Raw genomic sequence first — 24766 nt, forward strand, 5'->3', positions numbered from 1 at the left:
CTTTGTGCATTCCTTGCACCAGCTACCCCATCTTGCGGCGCAACATGGCACGACAAACAAGTCTCCACTGGAACAATTCTGGACGAAAGACTCCGGGCGCCAAAGGCGCCATTGACATGAATGGAATGAATCATGTACATGTAATTGGTCCACTGTCTTGTGTGGTTACTTGATTTTTCTTATTTAACGGCCTTAGTAGCTTACCACTGGCTGGATGGAGTTTCTCATTATTTCGCGCTTTTCTAAGCGTCATCATACAGTCATCTGACTTTAAGGCCCGCCCTGTGTCGACCACAATACTGATCAAGAGCACGACAGTTATAGCATTTACAGCATACATGTATGCAAATTGCGGTAGATGGATCGATTTAGATCAGGCATCAAGCTTGTATTCCATCGTTCGGCCCTACACTGCCCATCTCATTTCCCCAGACAGCAGCAAACAACTGCGGGCTGACAAGTCAGTTCCCAGAAATGAGGCCCAGCCTAGATCTCGCCCCGCCTCCCAGCTCTGAAGAGCTCTTGCAGATCATCGCCTACGTCATCTCCCAAGTGCGCATTGAATAATTTCCCTTCGTGGTGATATTCCGCATCACCGCAGTGTGAGCAGGCAGGGCAATCTCGAGAAATCCGATTCTAACCTTGGTTTGGATAGCGATAATAGGAGACTTAAATTGAATGCTGGCCCCTGTCCCGCACCGTGGTGACTAGCTGGCATTTCCCACCGGGGAACAGCAATGACAGCGGCCCGTGCAATATGGAAGCGCACGGTTCGTTCAGCCCCCTATTCGGAATTACTGCTGCTCGATCGATGGCAGGCTGAAGGGGTTTTACGATCTTTCAGTTCTTTCTCCGCATGAAGCCTGGTCGGTGAGACCCGATAGATTTGCCCGGGATGGCCCCTGGCACCATTGTTGCTGCTGTAGCTGAGGCTGACGATACGAAGCTGTTGCTATCATTGTTCCATCCAGTCTTCTATTCGACACCCCAGCCTATTCGTAGATGTATTGCTATTCCCTGGTAAACTCAATCCTTTGGCCTTGGCTCTTGGATGAAAAGCCCCAGCCTGTACGTAACAGAGTTGCTTCCTCAGACAAAGGTGAGACAAGGCTAGGAACGCCTCCATGCAGCAATCAGGAGGTAGCAGTGAGGGCTGTCAAATCGCTCAATAGCCCTAACTAACCAGGTGGTTCTGCAAGCCACATCCAGAAGCGAGTCGTCTACTAGTTTTAGTGAGTGGCATGATGTGAATCGGTGTGATCTTTCATGCATTATCACCATCCATGCCATGTGTTATGCGTGCCTCTAGATCTTCGGGATTGCCGCGAGTGATGATGCAAATTTCTGTTCGCCATGGGTCTGATCCTTAGAATAGCAGCCCAGTCCCATCGTGGAATTTTGACTGTTGGGTTGTCGTCACAAGATCCACGATAATAAATGACCCTTGGCAGGGCAAAATTAAGTCTAACGGTTCAGCTTGGCCTGCTGCTGGGCGCCACCCACGCAGAGTCCCGAAGCCATGCCGCATTCTCCTAGCTAGAGCTCACTCGCAGCGGCTTAGGCAAGCATTCATGGATGTAAGTAAGCACGGCTTCTCGCACTTGAGATGCTGCATGGATCGTCAGGGCAAAGGCGTGTTAGTGGTTTGTGCAGGCGAGCAAGCAAACAAGCATCAAACGCAGATAAAGGTGAGGCGGCTCCCAGGCCCAGGCCACAGACCATTTCTTCCTCCGGTACAGGTCGGGTAAACATAATTTCTTTTTCTTTCTCCATTCTCGCTCTCTTTTCTTCTTCTTATTTTTTCTTCTTATTCTTATTTTAGAACCATTTGATCTCGGCTCGTTATTTGGACCACCAGCAATGGGCATTTAAAATTCTTTCTTCTCCCAGCATCTTCCACAGCCTGCCGAATATTTTCGATGCTGTCTTATCGCACTTGATGCCAAATCGATAAATATGCAATCACGCAACAGCCGCGCAAGAGAATTAATCACCCGCACTAACCCGTTCGAGCGCGCGCCCCTGATTAGCCGATACGAGTACGGCTTCAACGCCAAACCATTCTCAGCACTTCTCCGGCTGTGCATTTCTAACTCAGCGTTGCGCTCGACGGCCACTGCGGAAGAGTCTCAAATTTCTCCCGCAGCGACTCTATCGCATCTGTGGCTGCTCTTCTCAGAGTCAACGGCACTCTCGAATTCAACTGGGAGCAGCTTTGCGCTGGTCTCGCCGACTCCTAGGCCCGACGCGATCTCGCCATTTCCTCGCTGCGCGGTCGTCCCAGCGGCCGTGCCGTTTCCACCATTCCCACGGCTTCATACGAGCTTCAGGCAATTTCAACAGCAACCGGCCCGCCCTCCCTAGGCGCGCAGGTAAACCCTCGCTCAGACGCCGTCCCAGCCTCACCCTCGGCCTCTCACCAGCCTCCTCGTCCCGACGCTTCCAAGGTGACGGAACCTGCGTCGCCACAGCCCGTCTTGCATAAGCGGAACCAACACTCGATTTTTCGCAGTCTCACAACATCGGCCACTGGCCCGACTCGACTTCAACGCCTTTCTTCCGCCCGTCTGTGGAATCCTACAAACTCAACCCCCAGAGCTCCCTCCCACAAGCGACGCCCTTCAAGTCCGATTGGACCTCCCGTCCCACTACAGCACCCGGCCCTTGATCAATCTACCGACACTGCCGACCCGAACGTCACTGGTGCTGGCGACTATCCCCTGCTGACCCTCACCGAACACCGACAGGTGCGGCACTCTTCGTCAACACCCCTCAGCTTTCAATTTGACCTAAACACAACGGATAATAAGCGCATAAGCTTGCCTGGATCTGTCCGGGCTTCGTACGACGAGAGACGCTCACAAACCCTCTCCCCAACTCGGTTTGATTTCCAGACGAGAACTAGCGGCGATTACACTGGCGAATCGCCGCCACCTACCAACAATCCTAAAGTTGACAAGGGCAAAGGCATCATGCTACCCGAAAATGAGGAGCCGAGGAGGTCCTACTCCAGAGACCTGGAGCGAGGACCTGATGTAATGGACAACCATCGCTTCTCCAACGTATCCCTTGGGGATGGTATAGGATCTGCAATCTCGTCATCCAACTCGTCAATCATGGGCGAAGAGATCCAGCCAGATCTAGGTGAATCGTGGGGACCGCAGCACCCTTGCTTCCCTCACTTAAACCCCCATGTACCATCAGACTCTGCAGAATATGCCAAGACGCGGATAATCCGAATCCGCCGCGACTGGCTTCTCCAGGGTGATCTTGCTCCCACATTTTCGAATCTTTACCCTGAGATCCTAGATCCTGCTGGAATTCCTGAGCCTGAATTTCGGCGCATCATAGACAAGCTCAACAAGGAGCTGGTACCGGCTTTTGATCCCTACAATCCCCGTAATGTGCTTGACGCGGTCTTGGGCCTTGTTACTGGATGGCTTTGGGATGACTTCGGTATGACTGGCATCAAATCTCGATTGAATAACTTGGAGTTGTGGATAGAGAAGTGGAATCGAGAAAAAGAAAAGACCACACCATCTGAGGAGGGCATTCTCCCTCCAAAACTCATTTCGCTCCGGCGCACGGGTTACATGACTGTAAGTGGACTTCTCTCCTGTTTGGAATTTCTGGCAGCCAATGCTAATGATTCTCGTCAGCTGGACATCCAAATACCAGACCCAGAGATTGCACCAGCACCGAGTAGCACCGGCGCTGCTGAGTCCATTGCAGCTATGCCCTTGGAGCCAGCACCCGTGCTTGTCGCATAAAACAACCATATACCGATACTTTTTTCTCTTTGTCTGTCTGAAGATTTGCTACCTCATTCTTCTTCTTATATTTATTCTTCCATCTAATATTCTCACGACCAATGGAGGCGCCATGAGAAGAGCAGGCTCTTTTGTTACGATTTGATCCTTGAAAAACTTGTTTTTCAGAGGAATGTTTATTTTGATACCATAGGCATCGCACGGCGTTGGGGTTAGCCTTGCTTTGAGCTGCCTTTTGAGGAGGCAGCGATTTTTTTTTCTTGGATGATTAGATGTTTGTCACTTGGTGAAAAACGGGACGTGACGGAGGGTGAATGTTGTTCTGATGTCCCGACTGTATAAGCTTATGAAGAGTTCAGACGATAGGAGTAGCCGACGTATTTAATAGCGGTCTGGATTGAATATACTATTGTGATTATCCAAGCATTAAGAGTCTCCTCATTCTCACATCTTTATGCTCTGCACGGGAGTATGTATGCCGACCTGACGCCATTGTATGCCTGTCTCAAAGCTCGTTGTTCCCCTTGCATCTGATGCTTTTTCAGGCCGCTCGCCCCCTTTCCATTATCATGACGCTTACAAGAAGATTCCAACCCATCATCCCACCGACGACCGCCTCAGTTGTCCTATTTTGGCTATTCCAATATGCGATGTCGGCAGATATCTCAAGCGATCGGCCGACGAGACCCGCCCTTCATCGCCGGTAATAAGACGCATTTTGCTCCCGCAGCATTCCTGCGCGGTCTCAGAACTTGTGCAGCCCTTTCGGTCTTTAAAACATATTTTGACCGACCGGCACGGTATTTTATCTACGATCCATATCGTGACTTTTTTTCTCTTTCTTTCTTTTTCTCCATTTTCTCATTTTTGACTATTTTCCTCTAATTATTTGAATATGTTGGCTTACATTTTGACATGCTCTCGATGATTTTATGATAAAATTTTCTCGTTGATTGTGTATTCTGCTTTTTTGGATATTTACGACAAAGTGATTGGGAGCCATGGCTGCTACGACATTAACGACAGCGATGACGACAGTGACGACGACGACGGACAGGAGTAATTGGAAGGAAAACAAAGCTCTGGTGTGGATTTGGAAGGGAGTCGAGTTTGTGGCGGCGCAGTGGTTGCTCATTGGATTCGGCGTGGCATGTGTGCTTGGATGCTTCTTCCCACGTGAGTTTTCTCTTCTTCATTTTCTCTTCGTTGACATCTTCAACGATGCTGAGTTCCTTTTCTTTTCTGAATCGGATTTGCCCTCGGCAATTGGATGAGGGGTGGTGCCGTGGAATAGAGTAAGCTAATCGGTTGGTTACGTCAACAAATACAGATGTCGCAGAACATGGGGGTGTCATCAGATCAGAGTATAGCATCCTATATGGTGCCGTGGCAATTATATTTCTGATCAACGGACTGCAGCTTCCTCCGGATAAGTTGAAGCAGAACCTGACAAATTGGAGGCTGCATATCATGGTTCAGGGCTGCAGCTTTGTGATTATTCCTGTGATTATGCTGGGTGAGTAGAGACCAACTATACGACTCCTGTCACTACAATCGCCATATACATAAACTAACAAAGATGTGAAATATAGCCTTTGTACACATCTGTCTTGCGGCTGGCGCCCTCCGGCACGGCACTCCTTCTATCCCCATCATCCTCGGCATGCTCGCCACAGCCTGTCTCCCCACCACAATCGCCTCCAACGTTGTCATGACACGCTCAGCAGGAGGCGATGAAGCTGCGGCCGTCATCTCAGTAGTCATTGGCAACACACTCGGCTCGTTCCTCACGCCAATCTTGATATACGGCTTCATACCGCGCGATTCCGTCTTTGACAACTGGCGACCTGCGGACCCGAGTACCCTGGGCGACATGTATGCCAACGTGGCCAAGCAGCTTGGCTTGAGCGTCTTGTTACCCCTGGCAGTGGGACAGGCGGTGAGGTGGTGGAAGGGGGATCTTGTAGCAAAGGTGCTGAGGGTGACGATGTTGGGAAAGCTACCGGCTGTTTGCTTGATACTGCTAGTATGGTGAGTTGGGCATGTTTCAAGCTGGATATTGCTGTTTAACTAACAAGAATATGACGAAAGGACCACATTTTCAGGCGCATTCGGCACTGGTGCGCTCTACAAGCTATCTAAAGAAGACGTCATCTTCAACGTCTTCATTAATATCGGCCTCTACATGATCTTCACCCTCATCTGCTTCTACCTCGCTCGCCCACCCGCCTTTCTCGCAACATACGTCAACCCTCATGTCAAGGAATCTCGTCTGCCCGAATGCGTCAAACGTATAGTCTCTGTTAAGAAAATGTCTAAGGAACAGACCATTGCCGTGTGCTTTTGCGGAGCGGCGAAAACGACAAGCTTGGGTATCCCTTTGGTAACGTCCATGTGGAACCAGGCGGATGATTTGACAAGGGCGTTTATCACGATTCCAGTTTTGCTTTATACAATTGAACAGGTGAGTTTTTGGATCCACTCTTTGATTTGTGTTTATTTGTTAACGAGCGTTTGAATAAGGTCTTTATGGCTCAAGGTCTAGTCTATTATTTTAGATGGTATTTACGACGCGATCGAAAACCAGGTGCTAGTAATGCAGGGATTGTTGATGAGGAGCAACCTGCGACAACAGGAGATCACGAAAGCGATATAACGGCTCATGATAATGATGATAACGAGGAAGAAAGAGTGCCGGTAGAAAGGGTTGAAGAGAAAGACACTGTGAAAAGCGGATAGAGGGGTATATGTTTAGATATGATGATTAATGCGCACCTAATGTGGACCTAATGTCTCATGAAGATCAATGCTTGGGAGCGTGGTCTAAGCCATGGAATTGCATCGTATGCGAAATCTCGTTTGAGTCCAACTGCCAATTCTCACGGCTCGGCTGTGTCCAAATCGTGATGGTGGCGCCAGCGGTGGTTAAGGATATCAAACATGGAATACTTTTTGTAAGGATCTTGCTCCGATATCGAACTCCGTTTTGTCTCCGTTTCCTGTGATTGTTTCTCGTCCATGTCCCTCGCTCTGCGTCTGTTGGCTTCACCAACCACGCTCTCTCTTGCACGAGACTGTAAGAGCTGGATGCGACGGCTGTTCCAGACTGCCCAGGCAATGACGCCTGCCATAGTGAGTAATGTCAGAGGACCTGTCACGGCCCAGTACACCCAAAAGTGGCTGTTTGCGACCTGATGGAGTGAAGGCTCAGACCAGTTAAATAGCGGCATGGCGAAGAATGACTAGGAAGAGAGTCAGCATATCATGCGTCAAATAGGAATTTGCTGGTTAGCCGCGGGATAGCTAGATAGTCTGGAACTTACCGCAATGAAGGTGCCTGGTAAGAAAAAAGTTGTGAGTAGGGCAATGATCTTCATAGCTGAACTGTCTTGCTTGCTCGACACGGCCATTTCTCTGGAATCTTGCGCGAGGCTGACATTGATCAGACTATCTGCCTGAGCAATGAGGTTGAAAAGCTTTTTACTGTCAATTCTATTTTTTCTCAAATTGCATTTTGGCTAAACAGGGAAGTCTAGGTAAAATGTACTTACGACGGTTTGCTGCGCTTCCATTCGTTCCTTCATGCCGTCCATTATGCACATGTGTTCCATATTGCTCAGAAGGAATTCGATCCGCTCATCCAACATGTGGCAGGCTGGGGCTAGTTTCTGCTGACATTCCTCTGGTATAACTCCACTAAGATGCTGTATTTTCTGACGCAGAAATAGAGCCATGTATCGAGACGAATTTATTGTTGCCAGTCCCAAATACAGCTGACTTTGCAATTTACCTAGTCCTTTCACCAGGACGCGGTAGTCGTTCTGTGAGTCTGTCGCATTCTCCGAGACGCTGAGACCGTATCCCGTCATTTCTTCTATCTTTTTTAGATCTCTTAAATTCATCCAAAGGTGATTGGCTTTCGCCTCAAATGTTTTCTCGACGGCTAGCAGCGGCAGCAAGAGAGGATGACTACAATTCATGAATTGCTCAGGCATCTTCTCAAACTGTGCGAAGCTGATATTTTTAAGTGCAATATAGAAAAAGCCACGAGTGATGTTCGTTTGGGGATCGTATCGAAGCGCCGAACCGATCGAAGCCCAGTCAGTGGCTCTTTGAATGATAAAGACTAGCCGCAGTCAGTGCCTATTCACACGTGTATGTGCATACATATACTACCTAGTAGGCACGTATGTAGGCCCCTAGGTACATGTATAGAGAAGTCAAATACCATAACTGTTGTCAGGCTGCAAAAACATGCCGCATGCACCGCTGTCTATGGAGCAGAAATGCTTCTGAAAATATGGCAGCCCAAAAGCAGCGTTAAACGCTTGTATCTCGCCATTTGTCAAGTGTGGAAGTTTTTCGGAATCGGCACAAGGCAACACTGCCACCTTGAAGCCGGCCGATGGCTGTTGTCCATCTCGCGTTGGGGTGGGCTCTTTTAGCCACGAGTCCACGGTTTCTGTGTGGAAGCCACAGAGTTCGTATTTTTTGGTTGGTTCATCGTCTTCATATTTCCAACATTCAATCATCGCAATATCGAAATTGGCTTTCTCCGAGGGTGACTTTCGGACATTTGGACACCAATCAAATAACCATTCTCGATTTCCCTGGCCTCCAAAGCCCGAAGCAGCTGAGTTCTCGGACATATTCTTCTCTCGGATTTGTCAGGGCGAGTCTGCAGTTGGGCCTTGGATAGCGCCTTAGCTGACGAGGATCAAACAGTGGTCGGATGTAATGCAGTGTGTAGGATCCAGGTGGGCACTCGAAGATAACCGTTTGACGATATTCCCGGGATATTAGTTGCAACTGGATAAGGCTCCTTGGCAAGCCTGGTTTATATTCCTGTGACCGGCTGGTGCTCAACACAATGTAGATGCGAAGAAAACAAGAATTGCGATTAAATTGAGGCTCAGCTCAATTTCGCAGTTAGCCTCACAGGTCCAATCCCCAAATACTAGCCCACTGCAACATGCGCCAGGATCTGACCCCAGCTGAGGCCAATCACATCATGCATGCAGTGGGCGCAGCTACCGATGCGACGTACAAATGTCTGCCTAGCTTCACGGACAAGGGTATCTCATGACTGATATTCGTGTATAACATTGGAGGCAGCCTGCGTATCATGCTTCTCTCGTCTATTACAATCTTCTGTTATCGTTCAATACTTCAAAATAGAGAATACTCTGTAATCAGCATGCGATCGACAACACCAACAGTAGCTCCAGCTTCACTCTAGCCTCAATTTAGGCTTTAGCAACAATACCGATGATGCCGTGAAGAAGAAAAGAGAGAAGAACGCGAAAAAAACCGAGGAGAATATTGAATTATAGATGTTGTAAAAAAAGAGAGCCTCCTCTACTGACGCCATGAACTTGCCGGCGTCTTGGCCGGTGCTTCCGCTACATGTCGGCAGTGGCGCTCGGCGCCATCGGGAGCGGCATGTGGCTTCGGTCCGGAGCACGTCGCCGGCCCCAGTCCTCGGACGAAACGGGGCAAAAGGACGACACATCCAGGCCCGGTCTTTAACAAAAGGACGAATCTACAGGTGCGATCACTAGTTGTTGACGGTAGGCAGTATTATGCCCTATAAATCCAATGCGCATATCATAAGTGCTGGTGCTACGCGAGGCTCAGCGTGCTAATTACCCGAAACTATATGAAATCTTTTCTGTCTAGCGGTTGGATGATTAACCTATGTCATTTATATGTTGCGGTTACTTTGTTGACGCAGTAGTTGCACAGTTGCCGCTCCTTTCAACATCTTTGCTGCCATCACCGTCTGCCATCAAGAGCTGCCTACTTTTAAGTCTAGCTCTATAGCATCACGTCAGTTTATCGTCCGCGCCATTTGCAAGAAGGAGTTGCACAATATCCATATGGTGTGAGGATGCAGCCATTTGCAGCGCCATATTTTTATCATCTGCACCATATGCAAGAAGTAGCTGCACAATAGCCGTGTGGCCTCTGTTGGCAGCCCCTTCCAACGCCTCCGTTAACCGTTTGCACCCGCTTTCAAGGAGTAGTTGCACCGTAGCCGTTTGGCCATTTAAGGAAGCCACTGTCAGCGCGTCATCTTTACCACCCGTGCCGTTTGCAAGAAATAACTGCACTATATCCGTTTGGCCTAAGAAGGCAGCGTGTCGCAACGCCTCAGCTGTACCATCTGCACCATTTGAAAACAGTAGCTGCATAACAGCCGTGTGGCCATAGCGAGCAGCCGTGTCCAGTGCCTCGTCTTTACCATCCGCGCCATTTGCAAGCAGTAGCTGCACAATAGACATGTGGCCACTGCTAGCAGCCGATCGCAGCGCCCTAGCTTTACTATCTACGCCGTATGCAAGCAGTAGCTGCACAGCATCTATATGACCACTGCTAGCAGCCGATTCCAGTGCCTCGTCTTTACCATCCGCGCCGTTTGCAAGCAGTAGCTGTGCAATAGACATGTGGCCATTGCTGAGAGCCAACCCAAGCGGCTTGGTGTAAGTCCTGCCAGTTTCATCTACCGTTGGGCATGTCCGGAGCAAAGTATTGGCCATAAGCAGCCCCCGAACCAAGTCATATATCCCGAACCAAGAGGCCATGTGTAACAAAGGCAGACTGGAGATATCCGGGAATATAACAAAATACATGTCGTTCTCCATCTTGTAAATCTGCCACCAGTGCTCCCGCACAATGGATGTCTCTTCGAAAAATGGTCTTGAAAGCCTCAAAGCATTCTTATTATCCGCATCTGAACACAATTTTGCATGTTCTGGCCAGTGCATTGTAGCGTATTGTAATAGAGGCGACTTTTGCAGGACAGAGGTATCTTTTATATCCAGATGTCTATTACGTAACTCACTCTTCTCAATATAGTCAAGACATACTTCTGCTAGAGTAGCATGCGCATGTTCCGCTTTGATTTGAAACTCTTTGAGTATAGGGTCGCTGTCGGCGTCCTTTTGTAATAGGTAGTCCCTCGCTGATTGGTGAACAAGGCTGACTTGCTGATCATGGATTGTGAGAATATGCCCACATAGAGTGACATAATCGAGAATAGCCTGGTCTTTGCTGATTTTCGTTGTAGGCGGAAGATGGATAGCTTCCCCCAGTTCAGACAGTGTCAGAGGCCGAACGGAATTGGTAACCCATTGCAAAATGTCGAAGATGACTGATTGTCGACTGGCTTCAATCTGTGTCAACATTCGGCTGTAAATTCCATGCAACCCTAGAGGAATTTCCTCCAAAGTTTCTATGATGTGGGTACAGGTCCTTTTTTTCGACAGCTCTACCATAACGAAGCCGACCCATAGGAATGTGCCTTGGGCTCGATCTAGAAGAGTGGTTTCGATACTCTCTCGATAATCATTGAAGCCTCGTATCCTTTCCAGTTTTTTAACGCTGCTGGCGATGAAGTTTTGAATGTCGCTGTTGACATATTCGTTGTTGTCAGGATCTAGTTTCACTTGGGGGAGGACATCCAACCCGTCAATCTTTCGGCTAACAATCGCTAGTTTGAACTGCGTACTGCTTGGTTTTGAGTTCTCCAAGAAATATTCGTAAAATTTGTCAGCCAGTAGGCTTGATGACTCCTCGTCGCATTCATCAAGTCCATCGAGCACGCAAAAGACCGTTCCAAGGTCGGGAGCTTGCAGGAGCTTTTCCAATACCATCCAGAGAGCGTTGGGAGACTTTAGCGTCTCTTGGGTTTTTTCCGTACTTTCAAAGTCGGACAGGATACGGCTGACCAAGTTTGGGCGCATTCTGACCAGCTGGTAAACCAGACCTCTAAGAATAGCCACAGCACTGCTGTGCTTCTCGTCTGGGGTACAAAAAAAGAACAACAGAAGTTCTGCAGCTTTGCTTTCTTGAGTGCGCCTTTCAAGTTCTTCAGTTAGGAAGATTGAGAGTATTGTTTTTCCCTTGCCGGGGCCGCCAGTAATCCAGAGACATTGCACGTCACCATCAAGCCAGGATTGGTAGGTTTCATTGTCTCTGATCCATTCACAGGTGCCTGCAGTCCTTCGGCCTTTTGTACTTTTGAGAGTTTCCCGATCAACAATTGGGTCTGCAAGGAACAGCGCATCTCGACAAGCGTCAGATTTGCTTTGGGGTGGTTCTGTGTCGTCGAGAGGATTAGCGGAAAGTCTCCATCCAGGTAAATGTAAGAATGAGATGAGCGTGACGTACCAGAAGCGTAATAGTTGTTTCCCTGATGAATTTGGACGTTATTTTCGAATGAATTAGAGGAAATGCTGTAGTTCTCCATTGCTTGAGGTCATTTTTAAGCGTGTCAATTGTCGATGCATTGGTGCTGTGAGTGTGCTGAGGGGTTTGAAATACTTGGGCATGCCGTGCTCGAGAATAAGGCTGTAATCACGGGATCGACAGCCAGGCGAACAAGAAACTGGAATTCTAGCCGCACATATCGCCAAACACTAAAAATAGCAATGATTGGTTATCGTGAAATGATACGGTGTGTAGTTTCGATGTATTGGACGAGAATTATTCTTTTTTTTTTTTCTCCTATTTTACGAGGGCTTCGCCCATCACATAGAACTGGTGTGAGACACCCCGTTCAATACTAGGTATCTTGCGTGACTTCAGCTGTTAGGTATTATTTGGGACTACCTACCGAGAACGTCGGAAACAGAGTGAAGTTCAAGCCTCGAAACCAGATATGAAAGAAAGTAGTGCATTTACCAATACAGTCATTTACTGAGGTAATTGATGGCCGATTTCTTGAATATCTGCCCCTATGGCTACTTTCTACTACTATAGCCGTGTTCCCCTAGTATCTGCTACTATAACTATAATCTTTTAGTATTTACTACTATACAGTATATGAATCTAGTATTTAATATTAAAACTGCCATTAAAGCTGTAAATGGGATGCTTGATAGCAAATTTTCGGCGCCGAATCGTCATTCCTTATTCTTTCTCTAAGCAGTAACTATACGCCAAAAATGTGCATAAAGCCTTTCGTGCCTATTTTCTTGTAGATGGGGGTTGCCCGCGCCTGTGAGGGAAGCAAGCCATTTAGGGTGATAAAGATCTGTTCCTGGGCCAAGGTCTTTATAGCAAGTATACTTTATATAAAAAATGCGATTTCGCAACTTTAAAGAACACTCAGCAACTAAGTGGCATATCGTGCAAGCAGTTATCTTGGCATAAGGCCCATGAGTGTTGCTCCATGTTTCCGTTAGATGGCGAGAACAGCGTGGTGGATTGGGAATTAAGCATGCCTGTACCTTATCCAAGTTGTTTTCTATCAAAAACTCCGGGGCAGAGATGGACAAACTCTGATGCGGGCAGGCAGTGAAGCGTTCGGGTGGATTTTCGTATCCTTTGGGTAGAGAGCAGATGATTTTTTGCTTTTGTAAAAAGGTGCCTCGGTAAAAGTATATCTCATTAGACCACCTATAGCTGGTAAATGTGACAGAGGTACATTGATCTTTGTAAGATAGGTCTTTAATACGGGCCTTCTCGACTTCATCTCTAATGACGGATGCAACATAGATTATCCAGCGATAGATGGTAGGATATAGCAGAATGTATAGGCGCAAGTGTGAGGGCTGATTGCGTGCTAGACGATGGTGTTCCCGCATTGGAATCTCCGGCTTCCATCTGTATGAGATACATTCCATTCGACCACCATATGGGGAGGAATTGAGATGTGCTTAATGCTTGCAAAGGGTTGCAATTCGACGACCGTAGTGAGTTATGCCTGCGGCAGCAGCCTTGGTGAGATACACAAACACATGAGGTGCTGTAACGGGATCCATCTGGGTCAGCAATATTTTCCGAGGCTGCAGTTGCTTCTTGATACGACGGTGGCATCATCTGGATGTAATCGCCGTCATTTTCAAGAGTTTCGTCGTCTTTGGAATCGCTGACTCTGGAATTACCCTCTCTGGGATTATTGTCTCCAGCCTCGTCATCGTCTCCAGAATTATCATCGTCTCCAGAATTATCATCGTCTCCAGAATTATCATCGTCTCCAGAATTATCATCGTCTCCAGAATTATCATCGTCTCCAGAATTATCATCGTCTCCAGACTGAACATCTCTAGACTGAACATCTTTAGACTCATCGTCTCCAGAAGTCTCATCTCCGAAATTATCATCAATTCCAGAAACTCTATCTTTAAGAGCGCCGTCTTTGAGCATAGATTCTTCAGTCATATCGTCTTTTGAGCTGTCTCTTTTAAAAGTAGGAGCACTCTCTCGAGAAGCGGCGGTTTCTTGATCTGATATGGATGGCTCGGCTGAGGAGATTGGTTTGGAGAAACAGAGGTACTGCGCGCACGTCGATGTCTCTGCGAGAAGATGAGAGAGTTCGTGATACCAATAAAATGGAAAATAGCCATGGTGATGAAAAGCGCATTCGTGGCAATGGAAAGAAGGATACTCCGCCAGAGAAAGTGGGAGAGTATCGCATTCTATATATGGTGTATTAATGGAGTATAATTCCATTTATCGGGCCTATGATAAAATCGGGCTGTTTTTTAACCTTAGATTCATTATTCAAGCCTTTGGATTCATAGGCGGCCTTTTTGTTATATGCTTGAGGGCTTGTGTTATCAGTATGGCTGGAATTCTGTTACTCAACCGTCGTTGGTAGAATCTACCCTAGGATTTCGCTGCAGTCGTACGATACATCGACTGGGTATACTCTTGGTTGATCTAACAATCGCAACTTATCACAAATATACCCTTAAGATCTTATAAATATGCCAAAGCCAAGAGCCTTCTCCTTGGGTAAATAATCCTTGAGCTCTATGGACCCTCACGAGTGTTTGCTAGCAGAGAAGTATAAACAAATGAGGGATACGAGAGAGTTACATCATCCAGACAAGCAATCCCATGGACTGATAAGGTCGTCATGCTTTGTATTTTTATACAAAATGAATGAATCTAGCAAAGAAGAATTTATGCCGTGTGTGTCATGCCAGCGCCCCCTCGTTCGGTTCAACATTTCAGCTGCGGCTGGTTTTTTGAGAATCCCTGCCTACCCATGTAGACGAGGGCTAATAGTTCGATGTGCTAACAGCGCCATAGGTCACTTGGATGCATTAGTTTGCATGTGTCATTGCGCAGTGCTCCCTCATTCGCTAGAAGATAGCTGTTCCTTGTGAAGTGTGGGAGGCTGCATGTACTAGTAATGGCACTTGTAGTTAAGTCGGTTGAGGGGGGATGCGGCATCTGAAGGGCGATGATGGCTTTAGTTCGTCTAATACATTTGGATATATCAGAAACCTTTCATCTTTTTTTAATCGTCATTGTTCTTAAAGTGCAACTGGGAGGCACAAGATAGGAAGACCAGTAACTGAGACCAACAAAGTACTGAGGCGCGATGCCGCGATCAGATCAAGGTACCAAAAGTCTCACGGCGACTGAAGCATAATATAACAGGGCGCTGACTATTCTCAGATCCGAATGTGTTTTGGGCGGATAATGACGATATGAGACAAAAGACTATGGCGTACGCAGCGAGGGCAAGGCGCATTGCAGAAACTGAGATGCTGAAAGAAGAGACAACTCACCCATGGAAAGAGGTGCCGCACAGCGTATCATGCACTTACTATATATATGAGTTTGAAGGGGATCATGTTGGCTTAGAAAATGGCCAGCCTACATTTTCTAACCCGCGAGATGAATTCATGTATTGGGAGAATACACCAAAAGACGGCACAGCCAAGAAGAGAAACCGACGCATTATCATCTTGGAAGACGTCTCCGCGCGGCTAGCAGAGATGTTGGGAGTCTTGCTCGACATTCCTCCAGAATTTTTCCTGGCGCACTGCGACGAAAGCGTGGACCTCAATATCATGGATGAACAGTACGTCAAACAAGGCAGTTCGACGTATTGGAGAGTACCGGTGCCACAAAGACGTTGCCTTCCTAAGGGATTTCGTGTTGACTGTTTTGTAGACGTCTTTTGTGGAAGTTTTTACCGCGGAGCAGGAATCCTAGACAAGAGTAATAATTGGTTAATGTTTCGTAGCTTGGTATCTTACTGGGGCAAGTCGTATGGGAACGGCTCATGGACAGGTTTGTCGCTTTTCCGAGTTGAGAACAGGTATAATATGCTAACAAGGGACGATATAACACAGCTGTTATTTTACTCGATCCTCAGATTTCTCACTTGCATCTAAATGGACTTGAATCGGTTGTTTTGGAAAATTGGGAACCTGGGCTCGATGTTCTACGCGAAGTGATAATAAATTCCTCACAAAACAACCATGCACAAGTGCACAAGCGCTCAATGTTCAACAGTCTCGTCAAGGCCTACGAGAATGTGCCCATGGTTTTTAACGATGATGTGTTTTCAGCGACTTATTTTGCTCGCAATTGCATTCGTGCAGTGTGGGAAGAGCATGTCTGGCGACGCGAGCGTCATTTTCACGACTTCATAGTGGAAGATAAACGATTTTACCGAGTCAGGCAAAAATGGGCCTACGAAAGCGACGAGGCCATCAAGGCGTATGATGGCCTGATGCAGGAGCGGCAGAGCATCAATTTTGATAAGCTGGAGCTACAAGCCATTACCTGGAAATTCCAACTCCGAGACCTTGGAATTCTATCACCGGAAGATGAGAAGTTTCGGCGTATCGCGACAGAGGAGGGTAGGGCATGGAAATTTCTTGAGGAAAAGCTAAGAGGGATGGATGAAATCATCAGCAGCCACATGGAGATGTACACCGTTTGTGCCAATATGGAAGAGGCCCGCGAAGCCAAGATTCAGTCTCGTGAATCTTTCTTTCAGACAGAAGCCACCAACAAAATGGCACGAAGTTCAGGCCAACTCGCCAAGATAGCCACAGTTGTTGTGCCGTGCACCTTTGTGGCGTCAGTTCTGTCTATGAATGGAGAGTTTGCAGCTGGTGAAAGGCTCTTCTACGTCTATTGGGCTATCTCTGTGCCAGTTACCCTTATACTGCTGTTCTGGGTGATTGATAACGAAATGTCTAGAGGTGTGAGTGATTGCAAAGAATGGGTAAAGTCTATCTGGAGCTGGTCACAAGGCTGGAGGAGGCCCAGCCAAACGATAGATGTGACGGAGGAAAAACCAGAGGTTTGAGCGTATTTGGGTCTTTGAGGTCTACTTTTATGAGGAGCGAGGAGAATGACTATCACGAATGTTTACTGGGATTTGTTTAGCGTTAACACATTAATTACACAAGGATACCACAGGACGATAGCAATTAGCAATTCATATTTGGAGAATCAGGTAGATGAAAGATGTTTCCTCATGATTGTCAACGCTTTGGCTATGTTGATTACATGGTAACAAACTGTGAACTATATTATTTTACGCGAGTCATGTACGCGGCATGATATTTTCGCTTTACATATATCTGAGACCTGTGTCATGTAATGGGTATGAGCATTTCTTTGCGCTCCTGTGTCCAACATCCATTTCCATCACCATTTGGAGATTCAATCTCCCGCGGAGCAGAGTTCAAGAGTCTCCTATCATCGTCTCTGGTCATCATCGAGCGCTTCCGTAGCTCAGTTGGTTAGAGCTTCGTACTAATACTTCAGCTTTCAGCCCAGTCTTGGTAATGCGAAGGTCGCAGGTTCAAGCCCTGCCGGGAGCAAATCTCCAATGCGCTTAATTTTTTGCTCTTTTTCCTTCTTTTAAAATTTGTGTAAAAATTGTTTCTCTAGTGTTGTTCGTGTGGATGGATGCGTAAGTGAACTTTCCTCTCATAGTCGATCGTTTATTTTTTAGAAATGTAGGTTGTATCCCGTCGTTGCTTGGAACTGAAGGATACACTGAGATTGGGTCGGGCCTTAGAAGAACAACGCGAAAAGAGGTCATGTATTTGACATTTACCGTTATCGTTAGAGTCATCGGTGCTTCAATCAAGTTCATCCGTATTCCCCCTGCGTAATGAAAACGACGGCATGCTTATGCCAACAGTGTCGTTTACATCCGGAAAGCTTTCCATTGTCAGAAATGGCAAATCATCTTCATCTTCGTTTCCTTCACCAATGAAGAGTTCTTGAACTGACTCAGTGGAGAACGGAGCTGTAGCCAGTACTTTAACATCGCCATGTGGTAGACCTGCACCATTGCCATGCTCGTCTGCGTTGCAGAACCCAAGAAGCATTTTTACAACAGCCAGCATATCGGATTCGAGTTCATCTGTTTCATAATCTCCGATACCGTCAATGATGCAAACAAGAGTGCGATCTTGGCGGAGCAAGTGTCGAACAAGATAAACAAAGAGGTCACACAGATGCGAGATCTTGCAGTCATCCTTGGAAATACTATCCAAGTCTATCGCCATATCCAGCGGCATAAAATCGAACGGTATTTGCTGTAGCAGCTGAGCAATAAAGCTCCTGATTATCGCAGCACCGCCGACGTTGCTGTCTTCGTCCTCGACATGGAACCCACAGAAGAACACTAGGGTGATGTATCTCTCTCTCTCACGGAGCATTTTAACCAGTAAGAGGCAGAAAAAGGACAGCGGAGAACTTCGCCATGTATCAAGACTCTGTGGTGAAAAGTGACCATGGATCAATAGTCGTCTTGAGGTAGGGGCGACGATGAATTGGCGGAATTCTCGTGTTTGGGTCACTTGCACGGCACGGGTGTGGTATTTCCTTGGTAGTCGATAACTGTATTCCTTGACAGCTAGCAGGTCTACACTGTCTAGGTCGAGTGGGATGTTCAGTAAGTCTAGAATCATCGAAGAGCTAACGATCCTCGGCTGTGGCGATACAGGCCTCTGTTGGGCCGCATTAGGAAAGCTGTCGAACCAACCTATTTGACCAGTATGTAGAGATATCTGTGGCTGCCCTGGCTGGAAATATTGTTGATAAGGCATTGGCAGAACTGTATTAAACTGGAATTGAGAATTGAAGCTTGAAGTTTGTTGAGTTGGCCATGGTAGAGTCTCTGGGGGCACCGGAGTTGATCCTCTGGAGATCTCTTCCAGTCTGCTGAGTATGCTTTCTTGGTTGGCTAAAATCTGTAATTGTCGCTTTTTATTCTCCTCGGCATCATTGAGCATAATAAGTACATTGTTGCATGCTTCCAGGGAGACTTCATGTATATCGTTAAGCATTAGTGTAGTATGCCTTGATTGGTCTTTGGCATCATTATGAAACCGTTTAGCCTCTACAATGGTGTGCACTGTTAGATGTTGTTTGCAATGTCCGATTCGTACTCGAGACTTACCGGTTCGAATGGCTGCAAGATTGAACTGTGTGTACAAGAGGTGTGCACTCTGTGCTTGTTGAATGAGCTTTTCACTATTAATCTTAATAGCTTCGAGGCTTCTAAGAAGAGTCTCTTGATATCCCTTTTTCCCACGATAAAAAGCGGACAGAAGTCGTTTTACTTAGCACGAGATGGTATCATGTTAGCCTTGAACCGCTTATAAGTGCATGCTGTTGATGTAAAGGAACATACTTTGTTTAGACAAGAAAAATACGATAGCATCCTCGATTGCCTTCATCACTGTCACTACTAGTGATATAGTCGCATCTTTTACCTTGCTACTGTCTGGAAACGTAATCAAATAGACCTCGGCATCGTTGAAGAGTTCTTGGATCTCTGCCTCGTCGAAGCTGGACGTAACTCTTTCTCGCACTTCAGATGCCACTTTATACGCCTTCATGTACCAGTCAGCAATGATGTTGCGCATGGCTAGTGTATTATCAAGAATATAACTAAGCTTACGTTGAGAAGTAGTTGCACTGCTCCAAGCACAGGAGAGATGTATTCAATATTGGGAACGAGGTTGACGACATTCGTTGTCGGTTCAATAGCACTATCACCCAGTTTGCGCAACGCTCGCTTGCAACGACCCTGAAAATTTACTTGTGTACCATCGTAAACCTCACGAGCTCTGTGGAGCTGGGCATTGATGCCTTTCCATGTTGTCTGGTCTCGGATGCGATATCCTAGCTTCTCGAGCCCATCAGGCTCCTTTGGATACTTGGTTGTAAATGCTGCAATTGCCTCGGGGAAAATAAGACCCCAAAACTTCTCGGGGTCTCCAATATCTCCTAGTTGAGATGTCGGGCTTAGTTGGTTCTCACTTTGACCCTTGTCCTGGTTTCCGACTATGCTTTTCCCGTCTCTTCCGGATTCGTTTTGCACATATTTTTGTACAGTATGATCGTAGTGAGAGTTTGTATTTTTAAAGACGCCATGGTGTTCTGGAAGCCGATTATCAATATAGTCAACAGATGGAGGCTGCAGATGAACAGGTGGAATCGACGAAGATTTAGTCGACATGACTGTTGAGTTGAAGACAGAAACTGTTATACAAAGGGTGGATATGTCAAGGAAGGATGTCTTGCGTCTTACAGCTGACAGAACCGTAACTCAGAAACCATATTAAAATAGTTAATAGTATTGCCACTTGGTATTAGCCATCCCTTGATATTTCCTATCACTTGCTTATTTCCTGTCACTTTTCAACACCCTTGTGAAACCAAAAATGACTTACCCCTCTTTCTATATATATTTTGACAGGCTACCTATTCCTTTAAGCTAACCTCATATACGCTGGATCCATAAGCGGCTGAGTTTTTGTTCCTACCAATTGCTTTGCCGACCCTCCATGATTGCACCACTCCTTGCTCTTTGCAACCGTCGAGATATTGCGCGGTATTCTAGTTGTCCCGTCGCCTCACGTTTCAGCCAATGATTCCTTCTTGGCTGCATTGCTGCCTAATCGACAGGTCTCTTCAAGTGTTTGCATGATTATGGAGTTTGTCTCTATTGGACAAGATGGCGCCTTTTGCTGCGATCCCTGTCCCAGCGTTAGGTACATACATATAGATGTACCTTGCCTAGGAAGAAAGACATGCTGTAGGAAGGATATTGCGTTCTCTTCTGCGGCGTTTCGAAACTCACTCCATTATTTTATTTTTCATGTCATATAATCAATACAATAAGCATCTTCATCGACTAGCCATGGATGCTTCCTCGGCTAAGGATGCGAAAAAAACTGAATCAAATCAGGGCGCAGCAGTACCCCCAAGCATCACCATGGCAGAAACCCCAGTCACACATGCCTCTGGTCAGGCTAACGGGGACCAAGGAAACATGGAACAGTTATTGCTCAAACTGCAACAAAGACTCAATACTGTAGAAGAAGATGCTAAGCGTGAGAAGCGCGATAGGGAGCGACTTGAAAAGCAAATGCTGGGATTCGTTGAGGAAATCGCAAACGAAGAGGGGCCCGGCCTTTTATCTTCGCTAACACTGATGCAAGAGAGGACAGAGACCCTCATAAATAAAGGCAACACTTCATATAATTCTTGGCGTAAATTGAGAAGCCTAAGGACAAAGCTTCGGGATATCGAAGAGGAAGAAAAGACCAAAGAGACAATGACCAAGAAAGAAATGGAGTGGGCTACATATTTCGACGTATTGAAAACTCAGCTTCAAGATGCGCGACCCGGAGCGCACATTCCGACATTGGAAGAGGTTAATGGAATCAAAACAGAAGATTCAGATGCTGAAGACGATCCGGATAAGGCCACGCCGAATGTAGTGCAGGTGGAAGTGAGTCCAATGGATTGGAGCAGTTTTAAATTCCAGGGTCATCACGGAGACCAAAACAGAGATCATTTCATCATTGAAGTCCTCACGGAAGAACCTTCAATCACTTACGACGGCTATAACAATCCCTGGTTCATGCGCTACGCGGAAAAATCGCAAAACCCAGCAATAAGCGCAGGCGGAAAAGAGCAAAAAGTCTCGTCGTGGGCTGACATCGCCAACAACGTTACCCGAGGCAAACAACTTGTGCCAGAGCGAATTCGAATCAGATCGCAGAGCATTATAAAGATATTCAACAACATATTCAAGAATAAAGCCAAGGATTATCGCATGAACAGCGCTCTTGTCATGATTCGCCCTTTCCGAGCACTCGTCTATTACAACCAGGAAATTCGTGAGAAATTTGCACAGCTAAAAGAGAAGTTTGGCAACGGTGAGGTTATACTGGAGCAACCAAAACCCTCAGAAGACCAAGAGGAACCAAAATCTGGCACTGAAGGCAATGAAGCAACCGAGGAGGATGAGTTTACAAACTCGCTGACGGCATACCAGCATATGAGCTGCCTCATCGACTTTATGGATAACACAATCCAGGCCAAGATCAATTATCTGTCAGAAACTCAGCCTCGCACCATTTCCTTCAACCACCTATGGTACCTCTTCAAGCCAGGAGATGACGTCGTAGCACAGGGCCGACGACAAGCCTACCGAGTCATAAGCATCACCAGCACGGGACACAAAGTCACTCCTCCCTGGCGTGCCTGGAGGAAAGACGAAAGCGAACCGGCCGCCCACATCACACTCTTTTGTGTTTACATCGACTTTGACGGAAAGCAACTCGGTCCAGTATCGAAGTCATTCGTCATTTCAAAGTTCGACGGCGAGAAGGCGATTACGTCACTCGAAGTGTATCCCATCCGATTCGCAGACAGCCCTACTTCAAACTACCAGAGCCGCGATGACTCCGCAAAGGAGGATTCCAAGGCTACTTTCCAGCAAGAGCTCATCGACCGTGGCAAGATGTTTATTGACGTGGCCAGCGTGAAGCACATGCATTACAATGGATTCACCCTGGAGGCACGAGACGAAGTTGACAGCCAAGTCATGGTTGATTTTGCGGAGGCTTTTGCTGCAACACAGTCAAGCGGGTGGCAGCCCGAGATTGAATCTCTTATTGGAAAAGATTTGGGAGGATCAAGCTCATCTGAGGAGGAGAGCTGCTCGGCTGCCTGTTGTGCGGGCGAATACATATACAATGACAACTATGTCGATAAGACGAGGAACGAGAACTATATCGCGAGTTTGATGCCTGGCCCTGATGAGCCTAACGACGAGCCATCGGTAGCCATCTATCCCCGATCATTAAAGGAGATTACGGCCTCCAAGAATTCTCTAACGAATGATGACTTGGTTATCATGTCCTATCGAGTTTTTGGCTTTGTCTTGCGAAGCCGCAAATGGGGTTTGTCCACTTCACTATCAAGGAAATGCAAAAATGTTGGCTAACCATATGCCTCTAATAGCAAAACTCGATCTCAAGTATCTGAGTCCTGTTAGTGAGGGCTCTAAAGAACAGACGGCTTTTGACCAACTGGTGCTTCCCAAGCAGCATAAAGACATAGTCTACTGTTTAGTCGACCAGCACTTTCGAAATAAGGAGGCCCGAGTTAGTGACAATGAAGAGGTCGACATTATTCGAGGAAAAGGTTGTCTCGTGTTTCACTAATATGATCTGCTTACAGAACTTGCTGACTCTCAATATAGGAAAGGGTCTCATTCTTCTTCTACACGGCTCCCCTGGAGTGGGTAAGACGACCACCGCTGGTGAGTATAACGTTTATTATAGCAATTTGAGCATTGCCACAGTCTATTCTGTTTTGTGCATATACTGACCCGATGGCCATTATAGAGGGTGTTGCTGAGCGCTTCAACAAGCCTTTGTTCCAAATTACATGTGGTATGGCTCTATATCTTTTTCTTTGCCTATCAAGATATAAGTCGAGAGACATATATTAACGTGTTTATCCCCTTCATTTAGGTGATCTTGGTGCTACTGCTAGTGAAGTAGAAGCTGCCCTAGAGAGAAACTTTAGTCTTGCCAACAGATGGGGATGCATTCTTCTCCTAGACGAAGCAGACGTTTTCCTTGCCCAACGCTCGCCCAAGAACTTTGTTCGAAATGGACTTGTCGCAGGTAAGACTCCCTCAGTATGCTATCTATATACCAAATAAATAGTATCTAATCTGTCTGGTATGCAGTTTTCCTTCGAGTCTTGGAATACTACGCCGGCATCCTCTTCCTCACAACGAATCGAATCGGCGACTTCGACGAAGCCTTTACATCCCGAATCCACATCAGCCTCTACTACCCACCCCTCGACAAAACATCCACCCGCGAAATCTTCCGCCTCAACTTACGCATCATCAAAAAACGATTCGAAGACAAAGGCCGCATCATCAACATCAACGAAAGAGACATCCTCAAATACGCCACCGCCTACTGGAAGAAGCACGAAAACATGCGTTGGAACGGCCGCCAAATCCGAAACGCTTGCCAAACTGCCCTGGCAATGGCAGAATTCGATGCCCAGACTGCTTCGGGAGGTGGTGATGCTCATGCTACTCAGGTGGAACTGACTCATCATCATGTTCAGATTGTTTCGGACGCGTATCTCGAGTTTATGCGCTATCTTAAGAGTATATATGGGTTCAGTGCGGATGAAGTCGCCAAGAATATGAGGCTTCGTGCGAAACATCCCAAGGCAGCTAAGAAGGATGAAGACGATGATGATGATACGACTGACACGAGTGATGATGAGGCTATTTATGGTCCTACTAAAGGAACTCAGCCAGCTATACCTCCTTCAGCAATTAGCGGTATGGTTCCACCGATGACTGGGATGCCTCCCATGATGGCCGGTGCCATCCCGAATACAGGCCACATGCCCGTCTCAACTGGACTCGCGACACCTTCTTCAACCTCAGAATCAGCGGCGCCTCAGATGATGCCGGCTCAGGGCTCATATGTGATGGCCAATGGTCCACAAGGCATGTATTGGATGCCTCAACAATTTGCACAGGGCCAGAATCATCCCCAGCAACCTTTCATGATGGGTAACCAACAGGCAATGTTCAATCCAGGACAACAGATGTCTGGTCAGAATTGGCCTAATGGGAATGGAAATGGGGCGTGGCCCATGATGCAGAACATGATGCCTTCTCAAGCTGTGGGGAGAAGTAACGAAGGAGCCTCTCCAGTAGCACAATCGTAGACATTAGATGACGAATAATGAATGCTAGCAGTTGAGAGACCAGGGTTTCTTTGTTTGTCAATAATGATCTTGTGAAACTTGTGTATTAATACCTATTCACATGCCTATTTTACGACATATCCCAGTTATGTCACTCCAATCCTGTTTATATAGGACTATAGTTCTTTTTTTGTATTTTCTATTTTTACTCATTATATACCAATTCC

At 46.8% G+C, this 24766-nt stretch overlaps 8 protein-coding genes across 8 annotated transcripts; 4 read left to right on the forward strand and 4 right to left on the reverse strand.

Moving 5' to 3' along the window:
• Nucleotides 1–1571: 1571 nt before the first annotated feature.
• On the forward strand, nucleotides 1572–3770 carry T069G_05412 (golgin subfamily A member 7/ERF4 family domain-containing protein; the record flags this gene model as incomplete). Its single annotated transcript, XM_056172622.1, has 4 exons — nucleotides 1572–1577; nucleotides 2241–2831; nucleotides 2895–3599; nucleotides 3660–3770. 4 exons carry the CDS (start codon nucleotides 1572–1574, stop codon nucleotides 3768–3770), a joined length of 1413 nt encoding a protein of 470 aa, XP_056029480.1.
• A 1001-nt stretch (nucleotides 3771–4771) lies between these two features.
• Nucleotides 4772–6509, forward strand: T069G_05413 (SBF-like CPA transporter family (DUF4137) domain-containing protein; the record flags this gene model as incomplete). Its single annotated transcript, XM_056172623.1, has 5 exons — nucleotides 4772–4946; nucleotides 5101–5286; nucleotides 5363–5801; nucleotides 5862–6234; nucleotides 6294–6509. 5 exons carry the CDS (start codon nucleotides 4772–4774, stop codon nucleotides 6507–6509), a joined length of 1389 nt encoding a protein of 462 aa, XP_056029481.1.
• A 140-nt stretch (nucleotides 6510–6649) lies between these two features.
• Nucleotides 6650–7639, reverse strand: T069G_05414 (uncharacterized protein; the record flags this gene model as incomplete). The annotated part of the gene is made up of 3 exons (XM_056172624.1): nucleotides 6650–7012; nucleotides 7094–7246; nucleotides 7322–7639. 3 exons carry the CDS (start codon nucleotides 7637–7639, stop codon nucleotides 6650–6652), a joined length of 834 nt encoding a protein of 277 aa, XP_056029482.1.
• A 1956-nt stretch (nucleotides 7640–9595) lies between these two features.
• Nucleotides 9596–12021, reverse strand: T069G_05415 (ankyrin repeats (3 copies) domain-containing protein; the record flags this gene model as incomplete). The annotated part of the gene is made up of 5 exons (XM_056172625.1): nucleotides 9596–9897; nucleotides 9943–10503; nucleotides 10615–11180; nucleotides 11238–11871; nucleotides 11943–12021. 5 exons carry the CDS (start codon nucleotides 12019–12021, stop codon nucleotides 9596–9598), a joined length of 2142 nt encoding a protein of 713 aa, XP_056029483.1.
• A 1521-nt stretch (nucleotides 12022–13542) lies between these two features.
• T069G_05416 (uncharacterized protein) lies at nucleotides 13543–13937 on the reverse strand (the record flags this gene model as incomplete). Its single annotated transcript, XM_056172626.1, has 2 exons — nucleotides 13543–13595; nucleotides 13661–13937. 2 exons carry the CDS (start codon nucleotides 13935–13937, stop codon nucleotides 13543–13545), a joined length of 330 nt encoding a protein of 109 aa, XP_056029484.1.
• A 1171-nt stretch (nucleotides 13938–15108) lies between these two features.
• Nucleotides 15109–16836, forward strand: T069G_05417 (uncharacterized protein; the record flags this gene model as incomplete). The annotated part of the gene is made up of 4 exons (XM_056172627.1): nucleotides 15109–15127; nucleotides 15186–15594; nucleotides 15760–15806; nucleotides 15869–16836. 4 exons carry the CDS (start codon nucleotides 15109–15111, stop codon nucleotides 16834–16836), a joined length of 1443 nt encoding a protein of 480 aa, XP_056029485.1.
• Nucleotides 16837–17620: 784 nt separating this feature from the next.
• T069G_05418 (uncharacterized protein) lies at nucleotides 17621–20013 on the reverse strand (the record flags this gene model as incomplete). The annotated part of the gene is made up of 4 exons (XM_056172628.1): nucleotides 17621–18888; nucleotides 18949–19110; nucleotides 19183–19384; nucleotides 19453–20013. 4 exons carry the CDS (start codon nucleotides 20011–20013, stop codon nucleotides 17621–17623), a joined length of 2193 nt encoding a protein of 730 aa, XP_056029486.1.
• Nucleotides 20014–20772: 759 nt separating this feature from the next.
• T069G_05419 (ATPase family associated with various cellular activities (AAA) domain-containing protein) lies at nucleotides 20773–24560 on the forward strand (the record flags this gene model as incomplete). Its single annotated transcript, XM_056172629.1, has 7 exons — nucleotides 20773–21682; nucleotides 21755–22750; nucleotides 22812–22994; nucleotides 23053–23112; nucleotides 23198–23245; nucleotides 23327–23482; nucleotides 23548–24560. The coding sequence occupies 7 exons, from the start codon at nucleotides 20773–20775 to the stop codon at nucleotides 24558–24560; spliced, it is 3366 nt and encodes a 1121-aa protein (XP_056029487.1).
• Between the last annotated feature and the right edge of the window lie 206 nt (nucleotides 24561–24766).

The sequence above is a fragment of the Trichoderma breve genome, chromosome 3 (assembly GCF_028502605.1).
Source record: "Trichoderma breve strain T069 chromosome 3, whole genome shotgun sequence".
Lineage (NCBI taxonomy): Eukaryota > Fungi > Ascomycota > Sordariomycetes > Hypocreales > Hypocreaceae > Trichoderma > Trichoderma breve.